The sequence below is a fragment of the Eubalaena glacialis genome, chromosome X, assembly GCF_028564815.1.
Source record: "Eubalaena glacialis isolate mEubGla1 chromosome X, mEubGla1.1.hap2.+ XY, whole genome shotgun sequence".
Classification (NCBI taxonomy): Eukaryota; Metazoa; Chordata; class Mammalia; order Artiodactyla; family Balaenidae; genus Eubalaena; species Eubalaena glacialis.
Genome location: NC_083736.1, coordinates 136,586,383 through 136,603,093, shown reverse-complemented (window position 1 = coordinate 136,603,093; position 16,711 = coordinate 136,586,383). Strand labels below are relative to the sequence as shown.

The 16,711-nt window shown below is 65.2% G+C and overlaps 1 protein-coding gene across 1 annotated transcript; it reads right to left on the bottom strand.

Moving 5' to 3' along the window:
• Nucleotides 1-840: 840 nt before the first annotated feature.
• BGN (biglycan) lies at nucleotides 841-15,992 on the bottom strand. Its single transcript, XM_061178433.1, has 8 exons — nucleotides 15,822-15,992; nucleotides 5,827-6,086; nucleotides 5,440-5,552; nucleotides 4,648-4,861; nucleotides 3,980-4,090; nucleotides 3,609-3,702; nucleotides 3,379-3,517; nucleotides 841-1,976 (listed from the first exon to the last, which is right to left on the bottom strand). The coding sequence occupies exons 2-8, from the start codon at nucleotides 6,065-6,067 to the stop codon at nucleotides 1,779-1,781; spliced, it is 1,110 nt and encodes a 369-aa protein (XP_061034416.1). The 5' UTR covers nucleotides 6,068-6,086; nucleotides 15,822-15,992; the 3' UTR covers nucleotides 841-1,778.
• Between the last annotated feature and the right edge of the window lie 719 nt (nucleotides 15,993-16,711).

Genomic DNA, 16,711 nt, shown 5'->3' with positions numbered 1-16,711 from the left:
GCTCAGGGAAGCCCTGGATCCCATCACCTGGGGCAGAGGCGCCTTGTGTAGGACGAGGGAAGAGCGGCCAGGCCATAGCCTGTCTCCTGCTTAGCCCGCTGGGCTTGCCATCCAAGGGGCATTTCTTGGGGGACTGTCCCCCCCTACTCCCTTTCCGGGGCAGACCTATGTCCCCAGGCTTCACGGGCTGCGCCCTGGATCCTCTCTTGGGAGCCGGCACCCGCACGCTGCGACCTGGGCTTGGCTCTGCTGGGTGGTCGCTGCGCCGGGAGCCCAGGCCAAGCCAGTACAGGCAGGCGCGCACAGCACTGGGCCCTGTCCCCATGAGGTCTGGTCCTCCTGGGAGTGCGCCCCCTGGTGCTGACACAGGTGTGGCACACAGCTCTGACCACAGCCGAAATCCGGTATTGTGCTGAGCCCCCAAACCCCATCAAGACAGGCAGGCAGGGGCCCCTAGGAGCTCCCGGCTCCCGCTCGGTTGGGGGGAGTTTCTGGCCTGGTGCTCTGCAGACACTCCGCTCTGGGAGGGCAGATGCTACCTCAGCCGGCCCTGCTTCAGGAGCCCAGTCTGAGGATAGCCGGGGCAACAGAAGTGACTAGAAGGGACGGGGAGGGGGCAGCCTGGGGCCTTCTGCCTGATTGCCTAGGGCTTCCTGGTCCAACCCCGAACCTGGGGGTGCTGAGGACCCTCACTTGAAGGCAGGGAAAGCAGCGAATAGGCAGCCCAAGGCTCCGACTGGGCACGGAGAGGCGGCACCTGGGAGCCAGCCACAGCGGCCCCTCGTGGTTCCCGTTTCTTTTGGGTCCCCAGTCCACCCCGAGAGGCTGCACACGCAGCCGTATTGCACAGTGTTTCTTTAATTGAAAGACAACAACCGACCTCAGAAGCAGCCCCTCCTCAACCTGGGCGTGATCGCTCGGAACCCTCACTACCCCAGGGGCTGGAAGGCAACGGGAGGGGAGACCCAGCCGTCGTGGGGGAAAGGGGGCAGTGAGAAGCGTGATGGGGGCTCTGGTGGGATGCTCTCAGGGTCTGGCTGAGTCCAATGCTCCCCCTGGACTGTGGAGCGCGTGGTTGCAGGATCATCCAGGCTTGGGGGCGAGGCCTGGGTGGGGTGGGGGGCAGCTGTCCCCCACCGCAGCCTGCCTGGGTAGGGGCTGGGCAGAAGCCCAGCGAGACAGAGACCCAGCCCAAGGATGTGAGAGAGGAGAGGGAGGACGAGGGAGGGACAGACGGAGAGACAGAGAGAGACGGAGAGGACTGGTCCAGGGGCCAGTAGAGCAAAGAGGCTGGGATGGATGGCCGTGAACTCACAGAAGGATGGCAGGGGGCATGGGAGGAGAAGGGTAGCAGGCCAGGCCGAGGAGGGATGTGTGCCAGGCAGGTAGGGTGGGCTCAGCGGGGTCCGCTGTCTCCATCCCTGGCCCCTCAGACCCAGGGACCATTTTCCTTGGACTGGAGCCTCAGACAATTCGGTTTTGGGGTGAATGGGAAGAAAGCTTCGTGGGGGCACCTCCGTGTGGTCATGATGGGGGACCAGGGGCGGCTCTGAAGCTAAGGGGCGTGGGATGGGGGCCAGGCCTCACGCCTCACCTGCGCACTTGGGAGCCAGGGCAAGGACGTCGGGCGGCGACGAAGGGGGTTGGGGATCAAGGGTTGGGCTGGGTCGGGTGCAGCTGAGCATTGGCTTCGCTCCCTTGCTTTGCTTCCCCCCTCAGGACATCCGCTGTGCTCCCCAGAGACCCTGCCCAGGCCACCTTGGCGGCTGCCACCGCCTCTACTTTTTGTAGTTGCCAAACTGGATGGCCAGGCGGTCAGTGACGCAGCGGAAGGTGGCTGGTTGCACCTCCCAGTAGGGCACGGGGTTGCTGAAGAGGCTGATGCCATTGTAGTAGGCTCGCTTGACCCCGAAGCCCACCGGGCAGAAGTCATTGACGCCCACCTTGGTGATGTTGTTGGTGTGCAGATAGACCACCTGGGGGCAGAGGGGTGTGGCTCAGGCTCAGGGCAGTGGCCCAGTCGCCCCGACCCCCCTGCCTGAGTCTGTCCTGCCTGGGTAGGCCGAGCGGAGGGCAGAACCCCGAGGGCTGCTGCCCGCCCTCCCGGCTGAGTCCCGCCCCACCGCCTCATGGGCCACCTTTCACTGTGTTGCATCCACGCGGCCCTTTGATGGCGTGGAGGTCATCCTCCCATTGTCTGGAGGAGCAAACTGAGGCTTGGGTATGGCTGTTGGGCGGGTGTTGGCCAGCGTTAAGGCACCGGCGTGTGACTGGGTGCTGGGATGAGGAGCTCGGGGGGAGTGGGTGTGAGGTGAGGGGTACGTGGGCCACGAGTGGTGGGGTGGGACTGTCGATGCGGGAAGGATGGCACCTTGGGCTCACATAAAGTCCCTGGCCCTCCCTCTGGGTTCCCTGGGCTCTGGGTCTGCCCCCAGCGAAGCAGCCGCGTAGTCCAGAGCCCCAGGGGCATGAGAGGAGAGAGCCTCCTCCTTCTCCTGGTCCTCAGGGGCACTTATGCCCGCTCCCCCAGCTCCCTGAAGCCACGCTCTATGGGACAGGAGGGTCAGGGAGTGAGGACCCAGTGACGGCAGGGAGGCGCTCAGACTTCAGCAGCGCCCTCTAGAGGCGGCAAGGACACGGCCGCTAGAGGGCGCACACGGCCGCTAGAGGGCGCGCTCGGCCTGGCCAGGGGGGCGCTGCCGCTGCAGGTGGGCGGTCCCCACGCAGGGCTCAGGTGGGCTCCGGTGTACGCGGCTCTGACTGGCCAGCCCGCGAGAATGGCGGGTCTCCTGGCACGTGTGAATGGGTTGGAAGCAGAGACTGAGGTCCAGAGCAGGGCCGCGTACAGCCAAGTTCATCCATGTGGCTGACAGCCAAGCTGGGGGTAGGGCCCCTGAGAGAACCCCAGGCCAGGCCCTGTATCCCCTCATCAGCCCACCTCCTGCCCTGGGCTGTCCCTGTCTTGCCACAGATTTGTGTACCCCCGTGCCCAGACTGTTCCCTGACCTCGTGGGCCCTGCCGCACCTTTCTGGTGTTTCACCCACCTGAGAGACCTTGAGCTCCAGTACCTACCGGGCCGGCTCCTGCCCCTCCCTCACAACCTCGCTCCCCCCGTGCCCGGCCCTCTCTGCCGTCCACAGTGGCATCCCCACTCGACCCTCTTCTTCCTCAGGGCAGGTGATTGGCACTGAGGGAGGGATCCCTGAGACTGCTCCTTTCCAGCGAGGTCCCATTCCACTCTGTACCCAGAGCCCACATGTGCTGGGCCTGAGCAAGGAGGGCCGTGGGCTGGGGAGCTGCCCCCGGGATGTAGGCTGCTCCCCTCCCCCAGTCCTAGAGAACCCAGCACCAGGGGCTGCCCGCTCCCTGGCTCTCACCTGGAGGAGCTTGAGGTCCGGAAGGCCGGCAGGCACCCTGGACAGCTTGTTATTATCCAAATGCAGTTCCCGCAGGGTGGGCAGAAAACTCAGGCTCCCATTCTCAATCATGCGGATCTGGTTGTGGCCCAGGCCCAGCCTGCGAAGGGGTGGATGAGAAAAAGACGGTGTGGTGGGGCCCACAGGCCACATGGACTGTGGACTCAGGCCCCCCCAGCCCCCCAGCCCACCTGTACAGCTTTGAGTAGCGGAGCAGATCCTCCAGCTCGATTGCCTGGATTTTGTTGTGGTCCAGATGGAGTTCATTCAGGGTCTCGGGGAGGTCTGCCAGGAAAAGAGGATGCTCTGGGCTGAATGCAGGAGGGGAGGCCATGTGTGTGGGCTGATGCTGTGTGTGTGTGTGTGTGTGTGTGTGTGTGTGTGTGTGCGTGTGTGTGCACGTTCCCACGCTTGGTGGAGCAGAGACCCTAGCTCTGCCCCAGGTGGGGAGAGGGGCAGCCAAAGCCCTCCCTGAGTAGACTGGGTGCCTCCAGGCCCCCCACCTGTGTCCATGTGTGCTCCGAAGGCCAGGTAGTGTGGGAAGCAAGGGCTGCCTTCCTACCTTTGGGGATGCCGGTGAGCTTGGCCTCAGAGATGCGCAGGTAGTTGAGCTTCAGGCCATCGAAAGCTCCAGGTTCAAAGCCACTGTTCTCCAGGGGGTTCCCACCCATCTCTAGGAGAGAGGCCCCCTCAGCCCTGGAGCCAGGGCTGGGCATCTGCCCACACACCCCCAGAGCCTGTCGGCTGCCTGGCTTGGGCTGGCCTAATGGGCCCTGCTAATTACCCGCTCCCCCATCTCTCCCTGAAAGCAGTGCCACTAATTTACTAACGCAAATGGACTAAATGCAAACGCCTCGCTGTTCAAGGCCACTAACTCCCAAGGGCACTGGGCCTGGCATCGGCCTTAGGGAGAAAGGGAGGGGAGACAGAAATCAAGGCCGGACTCCCCCGCCCGCCCAGCCCCTGGCTGGCTGGCTGCACTGGCCCTTTCCCTTCCCTTTCCTTACGGGCCCTGAGTTTCTCTTCACCTTCCCTTGGCAGCTCTGGGGCGTGCTCCTAGACAAGCTTCCAGAAAGTTCCGTGAGGCCCAGCCGGCTGGTCCATGGCTGTCCCGGACAGCCCAGCACCCAGCTGCTCTGGCTGGCAGAGCCCCCCTCCTTGACCCTCCTCCCCCATCCACTGCCACCGCCGGGGAGGGGTGACGACCGCCACTGGCGGGACCTCGCTCACCGATGCAGTTCATGTTGCGCAGCCCACTGAACACGCCCTTGGGCACCTTGCGGATGCGGTTGTCATGGATGCGGAGCTCCACCAGGGAGCTGGGCAGGTTGGGAGGGATCTCCACCAGGTGGTTCTTGGAGATGTAGAGCTTCTGCAGCTTCCGCAGGGGGCTGAAGGCCTTCTCGTGGATCTTGGAGATCTTGTTGTTCACCAGGACCAGGGCCTGAGGCAGCACGCGTGCTGAAGGGAAGGCCCCAGCCCCCCACCTGCCCGCCTTCTCCTCTCCCCCATCCCCTGCCACCTGAGCTAGCGATTCGCGATTAGCAGTTATCAGGACTTTACAGATGTTTGAGCCCCAGCTCAGCCTCCAGGAGATCCGTCTGTGCTCCCGGGCAGAGTGCAGATCGGGGAGCTGGCGCTCAGGCCCAGCAATACCACTGCTGCTTAGCGCAGCCTGCCGCTTCTCTGTGTCCCAGTTTCCCCACTTGCACCCTGGCTACAATGAAATCTTTTCTCACTGTGTTGCTGGGAGGAGCCAATAAGATGAAAAGTTTTCAGTCAAAAAGGGAATTGGGCTGAGTGATCCTGTCCTGCACTTATGGCTGCTGACACCTGCACATGTGCCCTGTGACCCTGGGCACTCCCACCATAGCTGCCTCCAGGCCTCTCTCAGGACTCCCCAGGTCCCCGGTCCCCTCTCGCACTCCACAAGTACGTGCCCACAGCCATCTGGACCCAACCCCCCGTGCTGCGGGCCTGCCACCTCCTTGCAGCCCCTTGGAAGGGCCAGGGTGGGCTTACATAGAGATGCTGGAGGCCTTTGAAGTCATCCTTTCGGATCTCGGAGATGTCGTTGTTCTGCAGGTCCAGCAGAGTGGTGTCGGGCGAGATCTCTTTGGGCACAGCCTTCAGACCTGGGGGCCGGCACCACTGTCACCGGCGTGAGCCACGGCCATGACCCCAGAGTGGCGCGGAGCTCAGGGACTCGCGCACACGCAGACCCGCACGCAGGGGCTCCGCCGCTAGTGGGCCAGCACCAGAGCCAGCAGTTGGAGGGGCTTCTCGCTCCCCGCTTGCTTGCAAGCAGACCAATGGACACCCTCCCACACTGAAACCAGGATTCCCGAGCTGGCTTGGGGTCACCCCCTACCCACCCTCACGCTTCCACGTCCATCCCACTGGACTGACCCAGGTCGGAGCACTGAACGACCCGCAGGTGGCAGTGGCAGCCGAAAGGGCACATGGCGCTGTAGGTGGGTGGGAGGGAGTCCAGGTCTGGGATGCCCGAGGTCGTGTCGGCGCCTGAAGCCTCCTCGTCGTTCAGCATGGGCAGCCCGTCGTCCAGGGTGAAGTCCCAGAAGCCTTTTTGCTCAAAGGGCAGAGCCTGGCTCAGGGCCAGCAGGGCCGCAAGAGGCCACAGGGGCCACATGGTGGGCGTGCCTGCGAGACTGGGGCGAGGACAGGCCATCAGGAGTGCCCAGCTGGCGCCCACGCCCGTCCTCTGGGCCCTTGCCTGGCTACCGTCCCGAGCCTGGGGGGCTGGGGTTCTGCACGTGTTGGCCTCGTGTCCCTCACCCCTCACCCCTCACCGGTGCAGCCAGACCCTGGGCTGTAGGGGCCGGGAGGGAGGTGTGGGTGGGCAGGAGACCCCGGGCAGGACTTGGCCTCAGTGGGCAACTCCGTGTCTTCCCAGTTGGTGAGTCTGTACCCCTCCAACGCGCTCATGCAAGCACACACACACACACACACACACACTCACGCAAGCACACACACACACACACACACACTCACGCAAGCACGCACACACACACACACTCACGCAAGCACACACACATACTCACGCAAACACACACACTCAGGCAAACACACACACACTCACGCAAGCACACACACACGCAAACACACACACACTCAGGCAAACACACACACACGAAGCACACACACACGCAAACACAGACACACTCACGCAAGCACACACACTCACGCAAACACACACGCACACAAGCACACACACACTCACGCAAGCGCACACACACACTCACGCAAGCACACACACACACTCACGCAAACACACACACGCAAACACACACACACACGCACAAGCCACTGAGTCAGCCGCAGCCTGCCTGGGGGGTCAGTGAGGCTAGTGGAGGAGGCGGACAGGGAAACCCAGCCATTTACCCCCCACAGGCTTTGAGGAATTCAGATTTAAAGAAACCACTGTGTCCCGGACCAATCCCACATGCTCAGGACAGCGTGGGCACGCTCAGGGTTGACTTAGGTGACCACAAGTCGCTTCCTTTCCTGCCTGAGCCCCCCTTGCAGCACACCCACATTTTTCTAAGAGAGTCAAGAGGCCAAGGCACCAGGATGGGCACGTTGGGCAGAAAGCTGCGCCAGCCCTGGAGGGAAGGCAGAGGAGAGGGGCATTCTCTCAGGCCATGTGTGGAATCCTGGAGATGGAGGGTGTGTCCCTCGCCCCCCCCCGCCTCTGCTCCCCTGGGCCTTGGCTTCCTCCCCTGACCATGAGCCTTCCCCTGGCTCAGCCCGCAGAGCCCCAGGCGTCCCGCATCTGCTCCCACCCTTCCTTCTGCCCACGGCCCGGCCCCTGGCGAGGCCACCGGAGGGTGGCAGGCAGGTTCAGGCTTGTCCAGAGGCTCCTCTGCTGAAAGACAGTGTCCAGGAGGAGGCTGGAGCCCCTGCCTCTCCTACCACCCCCAACTACCCGCTTTCCTGGGAAAGCCCCAGTCTCGTTTTCCCGTGTTAAAGAGGAATAAGTGCGCCTGCCCTGCTTGTCTCCCAGGTGCGGGGTGTCTGGGGTTGCCCCAGGTGCAGACGTGAACCAGCCCCACCCCAGGGAGGCCCTCACTTGGGGCCCATCTTGGCCAGGGGAAGGGCTGTTCGGGGCTTCAGTGGGGCTGGGTGAGCCCCCCGAGCCTGATGGCCGGCTGCAAAGGGGGAAGGAGGCCCCCGGCAGGCCCGGTCGACGTGGGGCTGGGCTGGCTGCCGCAGTGGGCACTGCTGCCCTGGAGTCCTCCCACCAGCAGGCGGGGGTTGGGGGCTGCGGCCACCTCCAGACGTGGGCGCAGCAGCTCTGCACCTCGGGTTCCCATTGATTCCCCATCTTGCCGCCCCCTCTCGCACTCCTCAGGCCCCCCGCTGAGCTGGTCACGTGGCCTGTCCTGGCTCCCACCATCCTGAGGACGGAGCTGCAGCTGCCAGCGTGAGGGGCCGGAGCAGCCTTTCTGGCAGCTGGGGCCGCAGTCTGCTTGGCAGGCAGATGCCGGGGGCCCGGGATGCTGTGCATCAGACGCAGCTGTGGAGCCAGCCCCAGAGCGCCACCAGCGGGCCCCAGTGACGGGCTCAGAAAAGCTGCCTGCCTGCCCCGGTCACACGTCAAAGTGAGGGTCCCTCATGCTGGGGCAGCGCCCAGCCTCCCTGCCTCCTTCAAGCCTTGAGAGCCCATGATCACACTCCAGGTCCTGCCAGCCCCAGGCTGGCCCAGTAGGACCTGGGGAGCCCCCAGAGGGCCTCGGTGAAGAGTTGGGAGAAGGCCCTGGGCTTGCCTACCTGGACCACGAGTCCCTCCTTCTTCCCACGAGTTTGCAAACCCCAGGGCAAAGCAGGGTGGGCCTAGGCCTCCCAGGCTTGCCGCTGCTGTGCAGGGCCCCTGCCCAGGGGCTGCTGGACACCCAGGGCTGGGCGGAGGAAGAGCAGCGGAGAGAACAGGAAGGGGAGGATGAAGGCAGGAGGGCGAGATGCAGCGGGAGAGGGAGGAGACTGCTTCCCCCCTGCCTGGCGCGCCTGCCAAAGCCACTACCTCACGGGGGGCGGTGAGTCAGGGCTGGAACGCCCGGCAGGATCCTTGGGAGGCTCTGGGATCCCCCGTCCACCTGGTCTGGCCAGGCCCGGGGGGAGGCTTCGGGGAGCGGTGCGCGCAGACAGGCCTCTTCCAGCCTGGTGGGACCGGGAAGGTCTGGGGGCCTCCACGGGGAGCCTCCACCCACATCTGGCCCCTCCACCGCGGGAGAGGATGGACAGGCGCTGGGAAGGCCAACCAGGGCAGGACTAGCCACTGGGGCCCCAAGAGGGCTCACGGGACCCTCCCTGGTGGGACGGAGGCTCCGAGCCGCCGTGCCTGATATCCTGATGTTGCTGCATCTGGGGCCCCACGAAGAGGCTGAGAGGGGAAGGCCCAGCTGCAGTGCAGGCTCACTCTCAGGGGGAGGGAGGCTGAGGGCTTGGAGGCCCTACCCCAGGGCCCCGTGACAGAGCACAGGGCAAGGTTTGGCTGGTTTTACCCGGCTCCTGGCCGGGCCCAGGCCGTGGGCAGGCTGGCGCGCTTTCCGGCACAGCCCTCCTTTCCCCGCGGAGACCTGGCAGGAGACTCAGCGGCCAGAACTGTGCAGAGCGGAGGGGGCCGGCTGGACACCAAGCCCGCGGGAGGCCGCAAGAGACCCCCCCCGCTCCCCCGCAAGCGCCAGAAGGAGCTGGAGAGGGGCCTGGAGGGGGCGCCCGGGAGGAAGGCACCACTTTACGGAGGAGAAAACGGAGGCCTAGAGAGAGGAGCCAACGTTCCCCAAGTCACTCAGCCTGAGACTTGGAGCCCAGCTCAGGCGACTCCAGGCCCCGGGCTTTCAGGCCTTGGCCGGGGAGCTCCACACACGGCCCGGGGGTGATGGAGTTCTCTGGCCCGGCCGGCTGAGTGTGGGCAGTGCACAGAGGCTGGGGGAGGAAGCCGAGCTGCAGGGCTGCCTCCCCCCACCTCACACCGGGTCCCCCCCCCCCCCGCACACACGTGCAGGAGGCGGGTGGGCCCTCAGCCCCGGAAGCGGGAGCCCCCCACGGACAGATACCGTGAGACCCACGGCAAGTCCTGCCAGCCCCCCTCCCCACACTACCCAGGCCTCTGGGCCTCCTGGGTGTGTCCCCAAGGACTTCAGGCAGCCTCGAGCCCCATCAGAGTGTTCTCTGAGCTGGATGGGCCCCTCCTCCTCCTCAGAGCAAAGGAAAGAAGCGGTGATGGCGGTGAGGCCTCAGGCCGCGCGCCCACAGGTTGGAGTGAGGGCCGCCCACCCAATAGGGCTCTCCTTGTCTGGCCCTCTGAAAGCCAGCGCAGTCCTCCAACTGGGACTGCTCCAGGTCACAGCCAAACAAGACACACTGGCAGCCCCTGAGAACACGGAGGGGCCGTGCCAGGCATTCAGGCCAGGCCAAGGGCGGCGGGAGCGGGCCTGAGGTCTGGCAGGCGCTGGGAGCTCGCCTGCAGATGTGCGGCCCGCAGCTGCCAAGTCGCAGATGCCGGACGCCTGACGCTGTCCCGCAGCCTCGGCCCGGGTGTCTGGCCCCTCTGAGCAGCCCGACCCGAACCCGGACGCGCGTGCCGTCTTCCACCCCGCCCCGCGGGTCCCGGGACTGTGGGCCGCCCTTCCCCCCTCCCCTCTGTCCACCAAAGCCCTTGAGGCCCAGCCTCTACTAGCAGGCCAGAGGCAGGGGCGCTGCCCAGAGCTCTGCTCCGCAAGCCGACACCCGGCTGCTCGCCGCCTCCCTCCCGGGCCCCGAGAGAGGGGACGTGCACCGTCCGTGGGTCTCCTGAGGCTCACGCGTGTGCGTGCGTGCTGGGTGACTGTGTGTGGGGTCGCGGCTGCAGCGGGTGGGGTGGGCCCTGAGCCCCGCCCCATCGGTGTCTGCACGCCAGCCACCCCGAACCCACCGCCATGGCCTCGGCACACCTTCCAGCTACGAGGGGGGCAGACATCCAGGCGTGGCTGGCCAGGGCGCTCCTCCCTGCTGGGGTCTTGGCGCTACTGAGGTGACTGGACAGAGCTGGGTCCTGTGCCCCTGCAGCCTTCAGGGACAGACTTGACCTGGATGTGGGTGTCAGAGGCCAACAGGGAGCCAGCCCGTCTGCTGCAGAGCGCTGGCACCGGGGAGGTGGCTAGGTGGCCGGTGCTGACCAGGCCAGACGTCTCTCCCCACAGCCTTGAGGACAGCCATCCCTTCCGCCCCCAACCTGCTGGGAAACCTCTGGAAGGCAGGCGGTCCCAGTGCTGGCCTTCTGCCGTGCCAGAGTCAGGCGGCAGATGAGCCAGGTCAGCTGGGGGTCCTGGACTGCTGGGTGCCCTTCCCCCCCGCCAAGGCTCGCTGCAGAAACCCTGAGGGAGGGGGAGGGTGTCCTATCCCTTCCCGGGGCGGGACAGGGCACTCAAGTGATTTCTTAGCACAGCCCTCCTGAAGACCAGCAGGAAGTGCCATTTCTACCACTGGATGAATGGGTGAACTGAGGCTCAGAGTCTGCCCGAAACTCTTGCCCAAGGCCACACTGTGAGGAAATGGTAGAGGGGGCACACGTGCCTTGCCCCACCCTCTGCCCCCACAGACTTTGCTGCAGACCCCAAAGTCACAGAATCCCAAGCTCCCTGGGTTGCACAGGCGGCCAAACCAGCCCCCGGTCCCTGGAGAAGACTCCTTGCATCTCCCCCACTCTGGCTGGGAGGTGACACTGATGGAAAGCAGGGCCCTGCCCTGTGGGTCCTGCGCCCCCTGGCTTGCATCACGAATCCTCTAGAAACGTGGCGTCTCTCTCTGACCACCACCATCCATAGCTCCCCTCAGCGTGCGGGGCCAGATGCCCCTCCTCGGCCCCAGTGCACCCACCAGGCCAGCCCCAGCCCCTCTGCCTCCGCCTCCAGCTGCAGGGCAGTGGCCTGGAAAAGCCATCATCCCAGCCTGGCCCGGGAGGTTCCCCCAAGCATTTTAGGTCCCAGCAGGTGCCAGACCCCACAGGGAGATGCTCTCAGCCTGGCTCCCAGAGCCCGAGGTCCTGTCTGCCTTGTTCCCTCACTGAACCAGGGACTCTGGCTGGGGTGGACGTAGCCCTCTGCAGCTAGCCTAGGAGGTCGCCGGACCTGTCACCTTCAGCCTCTCCCAGGGCTCCTGGGGTCGCACCCCTGTGCAGTAAGGCCCACAGGACCACAATCGAGGCCAAGCTAGAACTCGGATTGTGAGCGGATGGAAGTGGCGCTCACCTCCCAAACTTCCCCTGTCTCCAGGGACAGGGCTGCCAGAGCCAGACTCTGTCTGCCCTCCGCCCCTGTCCTTCAGGTCCTAGCTTTGTTCCCCAAATCCCCGATCCCATGGCCACTCGGGTCTCTGACTGCTGTGTCCCTCTTGGCCATCTGACCCACCCAGAGGCAGCTGGTGGGGGAGAAGCAGGGGCCGGTTCAGAGTCGCATGGAGCCTGGGACCTCTCCCAGCCCGCTGCCCCTTGTCCTGCAGCTCAGCTCCAGGCTGGGGTTTCTGCTGAGTTTGGCCTTCAGGTGCCGTGGATCAGGAGAGCTGGCTGTGAGGAGGCCGGGTAGAGCCCCAGTCCCCTAAACCCAAAGGATGTGTCGCCATGGGGAGGGGCAGGCGTGAGTCGTCTGAGTCCCTGGCACCTTCACTGGGCTTGGGAATGTCAGCGATGCCAGCCTGCCAGTGAGCGCGAGCTGGGCTGCTCTGCGGACTGCTATGGGGGCCGAGCAGCCTCTGGAGGAGCTGAGGCTGGGGGGGGGCTGGGCAAGTGGGCAGCTCCCATAGGCACCCAGGAGCTGCCCCACCCCAGAGTAGAGGGGGTGGGGGACAAGCCAAAGGGAGTCCCAGAGGGCGTGAAGGAAGCCCGGGGGACCCTGGGGCTGGGGACTCCAGGCGAGGGGAGGGCTTTCACCCCAGAACCTTCCATCTGGAAGGTGGGGAGATGAAGCACAGCCCCAGGGAACACTGGGAAGCTGGTTCTGGAAGCCTGGAGAAGGGCCTGGCTCTAGGGCTACCAGTTAGCCTCTGGCCTGGGGCAGGACTGAGCAGACGCCCTCTCCATCCTCCCAGGCAGTCCCCTCTGCCTCTCCCCGCACTGGCTTCCTCGAAGATAGGATTCACAGAAAAGCTTTTGTGGGTGATCAGGTGTGGGCCCCAGTATGTGAGCAGAGGGGACAGAGGGGGCGGGAGGAGCACTGAGTGCCCCGGGCACCAGCCGACAGGACAGGAGGGGGCAGAGCTGGCAGGACCCGGGTGTGCCTGCCTCCAGAGGGGGCCCATGCTCACCCCCACCCCACGCTCACAGCAGGGCGCGCCAGGAGAGCCACCATCACCCTCCAGCCTCAGGATTTGAGCTAAGCCCTTGGGCTGGTGTGTCCCCTCCCACCAGCAGGGCCAACAGGCACGGGGAGGAGTGGGCAGCTCAGGGCAGGGACCAAGCTCTCCAACCCTGGGGAAGAACTTTCTAACAATCCAGGGTGTTGGCAGGGAAGGAGAGGGGCTCCAGACATGCCACGGAAAGGACAAACAGCCCAGTGGCCTAGCGGGTGGGGCTTTGGAGGCCCCGGAGCTGGGACTGGGGCCCTGCCCGGAGGCGAGCCAGACAGCGCCGGGCCCTACTGGGAGTCTGGGAGCTGGGCTGCCGCCCGCAGCTCACGTGCTCCAAGGGTGGCCCTGGGGGCCGGCCACGGCCTCAGGCTGCAACCCCAGGCGGCCAAGGACAAGTGACCGCTGGGACAGGCCTGTCTCCTTGGGGTTTCTCCAGGGAGTGGATAAGGGCTGGTGGTGGGTGGGCCTGGGAAGAGGCTCATGACAGATCCCTCCTCTGGGACTCGACACCGCCAGCGCTGGAAGGGACACTCTGTGGCCCTGAGTGACTAAGGAATGTTGCTAAAGAAAGGAAACGCTTTCTTGTCTTACGAACACCCCCTCTCTTCCGGTCCTTCCCCATTCACGCTCCTCTGATGGGCCAGGGCCATTGATGGGATTGGGGAGAAATTGGGGCCAACACTTGCATGTCACCCTGCATGACGGTCAGAGGGCCAGCACCCCACATTTCTGGGCCCCTAAAATGAGCTGGTACAGAACTGCCACCAGACCCATTGGTGAAGGGGCTGGGCCTCGGACTCTCCATAGACATAGTGGGGCCCCTGGTCCCTGCTCCAGGGCAGGGCATAAAAGCGGTAGGATGGTTAATGCCCTCTGTGACCCGGGTCCTGGGACGTGAAGGTGGGCCGGTCGGTGGGCCAGCCGGGGTGGCCAGGGCAGCCACTCATCTGCTCGCTGCCTCGCCATGGGGGCCCTCCCTGCTCCCAGCCTTCTTCCCACTGCCCGGTCTTGGCGGCTTGGAGACAGTACTATGGCTTCCTTTCGATGCACGCACAGAGAACTGCCCTCAGAGGCTCACCCACGCTGGCCCACGGCAGCCGGACACCGGAAGTCCCACAGAAAGGCGCCTCTGCCGAACCACCAGCCTCCCCAGGGTCTGGATGGCGGTGGTGGCCGTGCGTTCTCCCTCCTCACAATCCCGCAGCCCTGGATGCGTATTCCTGGGAACCTTCCTTGCTGGCACCGAGGGGGGCCTGGGCATCTCCAGCTTGTCTCAATCTCAGTCAGTCCCTACCTTGTGGAGAGCTGGCCGGCCAGGGAGGGGTGAGGGCACAGAAGCAGGAGCCCCCAGAGGGTAGGACTGGCCACCGAATCGGCAACCTGAGTGGCCCTTACGAAGACTTCAACTGCGTGAGAACAATCTCCCTGGCCTGAGCGAGGTCTGCCCCGCCCGCCCCACCCAGCACCCTGGGCCTCCTGCTCCACTCAGCGGAGCCAACTCGGGAAGCTCTCACCAGCCAGTGCCCAGGCCTCAGCCCCGCCCCGCCCATGGAGCAGCGAGGTGGTGTTCCCATCCCCCAGCCTTCCAGGACACTCAGTGGCACACCCAGAGAGCTCCGTTCTCCCTTGTTCCTCCCCTGGGTCCCTCGGCAGTTCCAGCACGCCAGCCATCTTGAGAGCCTGCGGGGCAGGGCCAGTGGGCCTGCCGCCTCCCACTCCAATCCCCACGCACTGCACTTGACCATAGCTTTCATCGTCAACATGCAAGTGACTTTAAGGGCTCCCTGGAGGCTATGGGGTCAATAGCCGGGGTTTGTCAGTCAGGAGCTCTGAGTCCTGGCCCCAGTTCTGCCCCTGACTGGCTGTGCCACTGTGGGCAGGTTCCTGCCCCTCTCTGGGCCTCAGGTGCCCCCTCTGTACAATGGATGGGGTGGGAGTGGGACCAGCAGGGGCCACGCCTCCCCTCCCAAACGGCTCTGGAGGGCAACCTTGTAGCTACACTTTGTTTCAGAACTGGAGTTCTCTCTCCATTCCTGAGATGCCCCCAAGCACCAGTGGGGGGCTGCCTTTGGGGGACAGAGCATCCAGCCTGGGAGCTCTGGAACCTCACCCCTTCCTAAAGGCGCCCATCCTGGGATGATGGTGTCCTCACATCTACCCATGGTCCCCAGAAGCCCTCTGGGGCCCCAGGCCAAGCCTGCCTGGCTAACACAGCACAGTTACCTGAGTTTCCCTCTGCACCCCCCTTTGGAACCTCAATCCAAGGGGGCTCTGGGGACAGAGGGGACTGAGCTGCCCAGGCAGCCCCACCCAGGGACCCCCCCCGCCCCCAGCCAGGACTCTGTGGACCCACACCTCGCCCAGGAGGAGGTGGAGGCACGGCATTAGCCTGCGGGTAAGCAAGGAATATCTGGGCAGGGTGCCTGGGGTGTGCCTGGGAAACCAAGTCTCTGAGCCCACGCCGTGGACTAGCCCCAGGCAGTGGGGACCGCTCCCCAGTGACGAGCTTGGGCGGGCGCCCAGAGGTCCTCCTAACCAGGGCCAAGTGCAAAGTGCACCCGGGACTTGCAGGGATCTAAGGGGGCCATTGGCAGAGCCAGGGTGCCAGCCGCCCAGCCATGCCTGGATGATGCTCTGGGGTAGCAGCCAAGGGGAAGAACCCCGAGGGGGAGGCAGAGAGGGCAGATGTGGAACAGAGCTGAGCAAGGTCAGAGGGGTGAAGGAAGGGGATGTAGAAGGTGCCTGGAGGACAGAAGGGAGAAGAGGCAGAAATGGGACAAGGACCCAGGGGGCCGCAGGGTGGCGACGAAGGGGCGCGGACCAGGAGCCTGCAGCCGTGCAGTGGGAATCCACAGGCAGCCTAGGGGCGGGAGAGGGCAGGGAGGGGGCAGCGGGGGAACTGGAGGAGGGGCGAGGAGGGCGAGCGTGGGGTTGGCAGGGTCGGGGGCGTCTCGAGGACGGTGAGGGGGCAGCGGACCCAGGGGCGAGACAGTGAGAGCAGCTCAAGGCCAGCGTAGGAACAGCGGGGACACTACGGGGCTTGTGGAGGTGGGGGACCCTACCTGAGGAGGGGAAGCGGCGGGCACAGGCTGGCTGGTTGGCAGTCTTGAGGGTCGGGCAGTCCGTGCGTCTGTCGGTCCGTCGGGTCGTCGGAGAGCAGCTGCTCGCTCCTGGGCAGTTCGTGGAGAGAGGGAGACAGAGGCGGCGGCGGGAGGGAGGCTAAAGGCTGGGCGGGCGTGCCGACGACGACGGGAGGGGACGGCGGGGAGGGGGCGGGGAGGGAGGAAAGGAGGGAGGGGGCTGGTGGGGTGGAGAGGGAGGGAGAGAGGGAGGGAGGAAAGGAGGGAGGGGGCAGGCTTCCCGGCCCCCCTGGCAGCTTCAAAGGGAATAATTTGCTTGTAGACAGCTGGGCTAGCTGCACCCCTCCCCCTTGCGCCCCCCAGGACTCCCCCCACTCTGCCTGCCCCCCCTCCCCACCCTGGGGCACACAGTGAAGGGACACACAGGCTAACTCACACAAGGACCCTTGGCGTCTCTGGGCAGGCGCAGCCTCAGAGATTCAAACTTTCCACTGTCCAGATGGGGACCCTGAGGCCCAGAGAGGGGCGGGAGCTGGCTTGCGGGCGTTAGGCCGGGCAGAGGAGGGCGAGAGGGCAGAAACGGAAGGCAGACAAGGGGGAGGTGGCCTCTGGTTGCTAGTCCAGTGAGGGGGCCCCGGAATTTGGTCCTGAGCCTTCCCAGAACTTGTGGCAGCCTCAGCCTGGAAAGGGATCAGGGTGGCAGCTGTTGTGGATTTCTGGAAGGGCTTGATCTAGGCTCCCGGGCACTCCGGGTGCCCCACCTCCCAGCCCACTCCAGCCTTTTTTCCCTAAAAAAGAGGAAGCGGTCCTGTCTGTGTGATCTCAGGATGGGACTCAGCTGGGGGCTGGCAGGAGGCAGCACAGACACTGGG

What these genes read in the sequence shown, in the direction of transcription:
- BGN (XM_061178433.1), bottom strand. Translation starts at nt 6,067, where the DNA reads ATGTGGCCCCTGTGGCCTCTTGCGGCCCTGCTGGCCCTGAGCCAGGCT. An exon ending in CGTTCAGTGCTCCGACCTGG is followed by an intron (nt 5,553 to 5,826) that starts GTCAGTCCAGTG and finishes GCCGGCCCCCAG; the next exon opens with GTCTGAAGGCTGTGCCCAAA. An exon ending in AAGGCCTCCAGCATCTCTAT is followed by an intron (nt 4,862 to 5,439) that starts GTAAGCCCACCC and finishes GTGCTGCCTCAG; the next exon opens with GCCCTGGTCCTGGTGAACAA.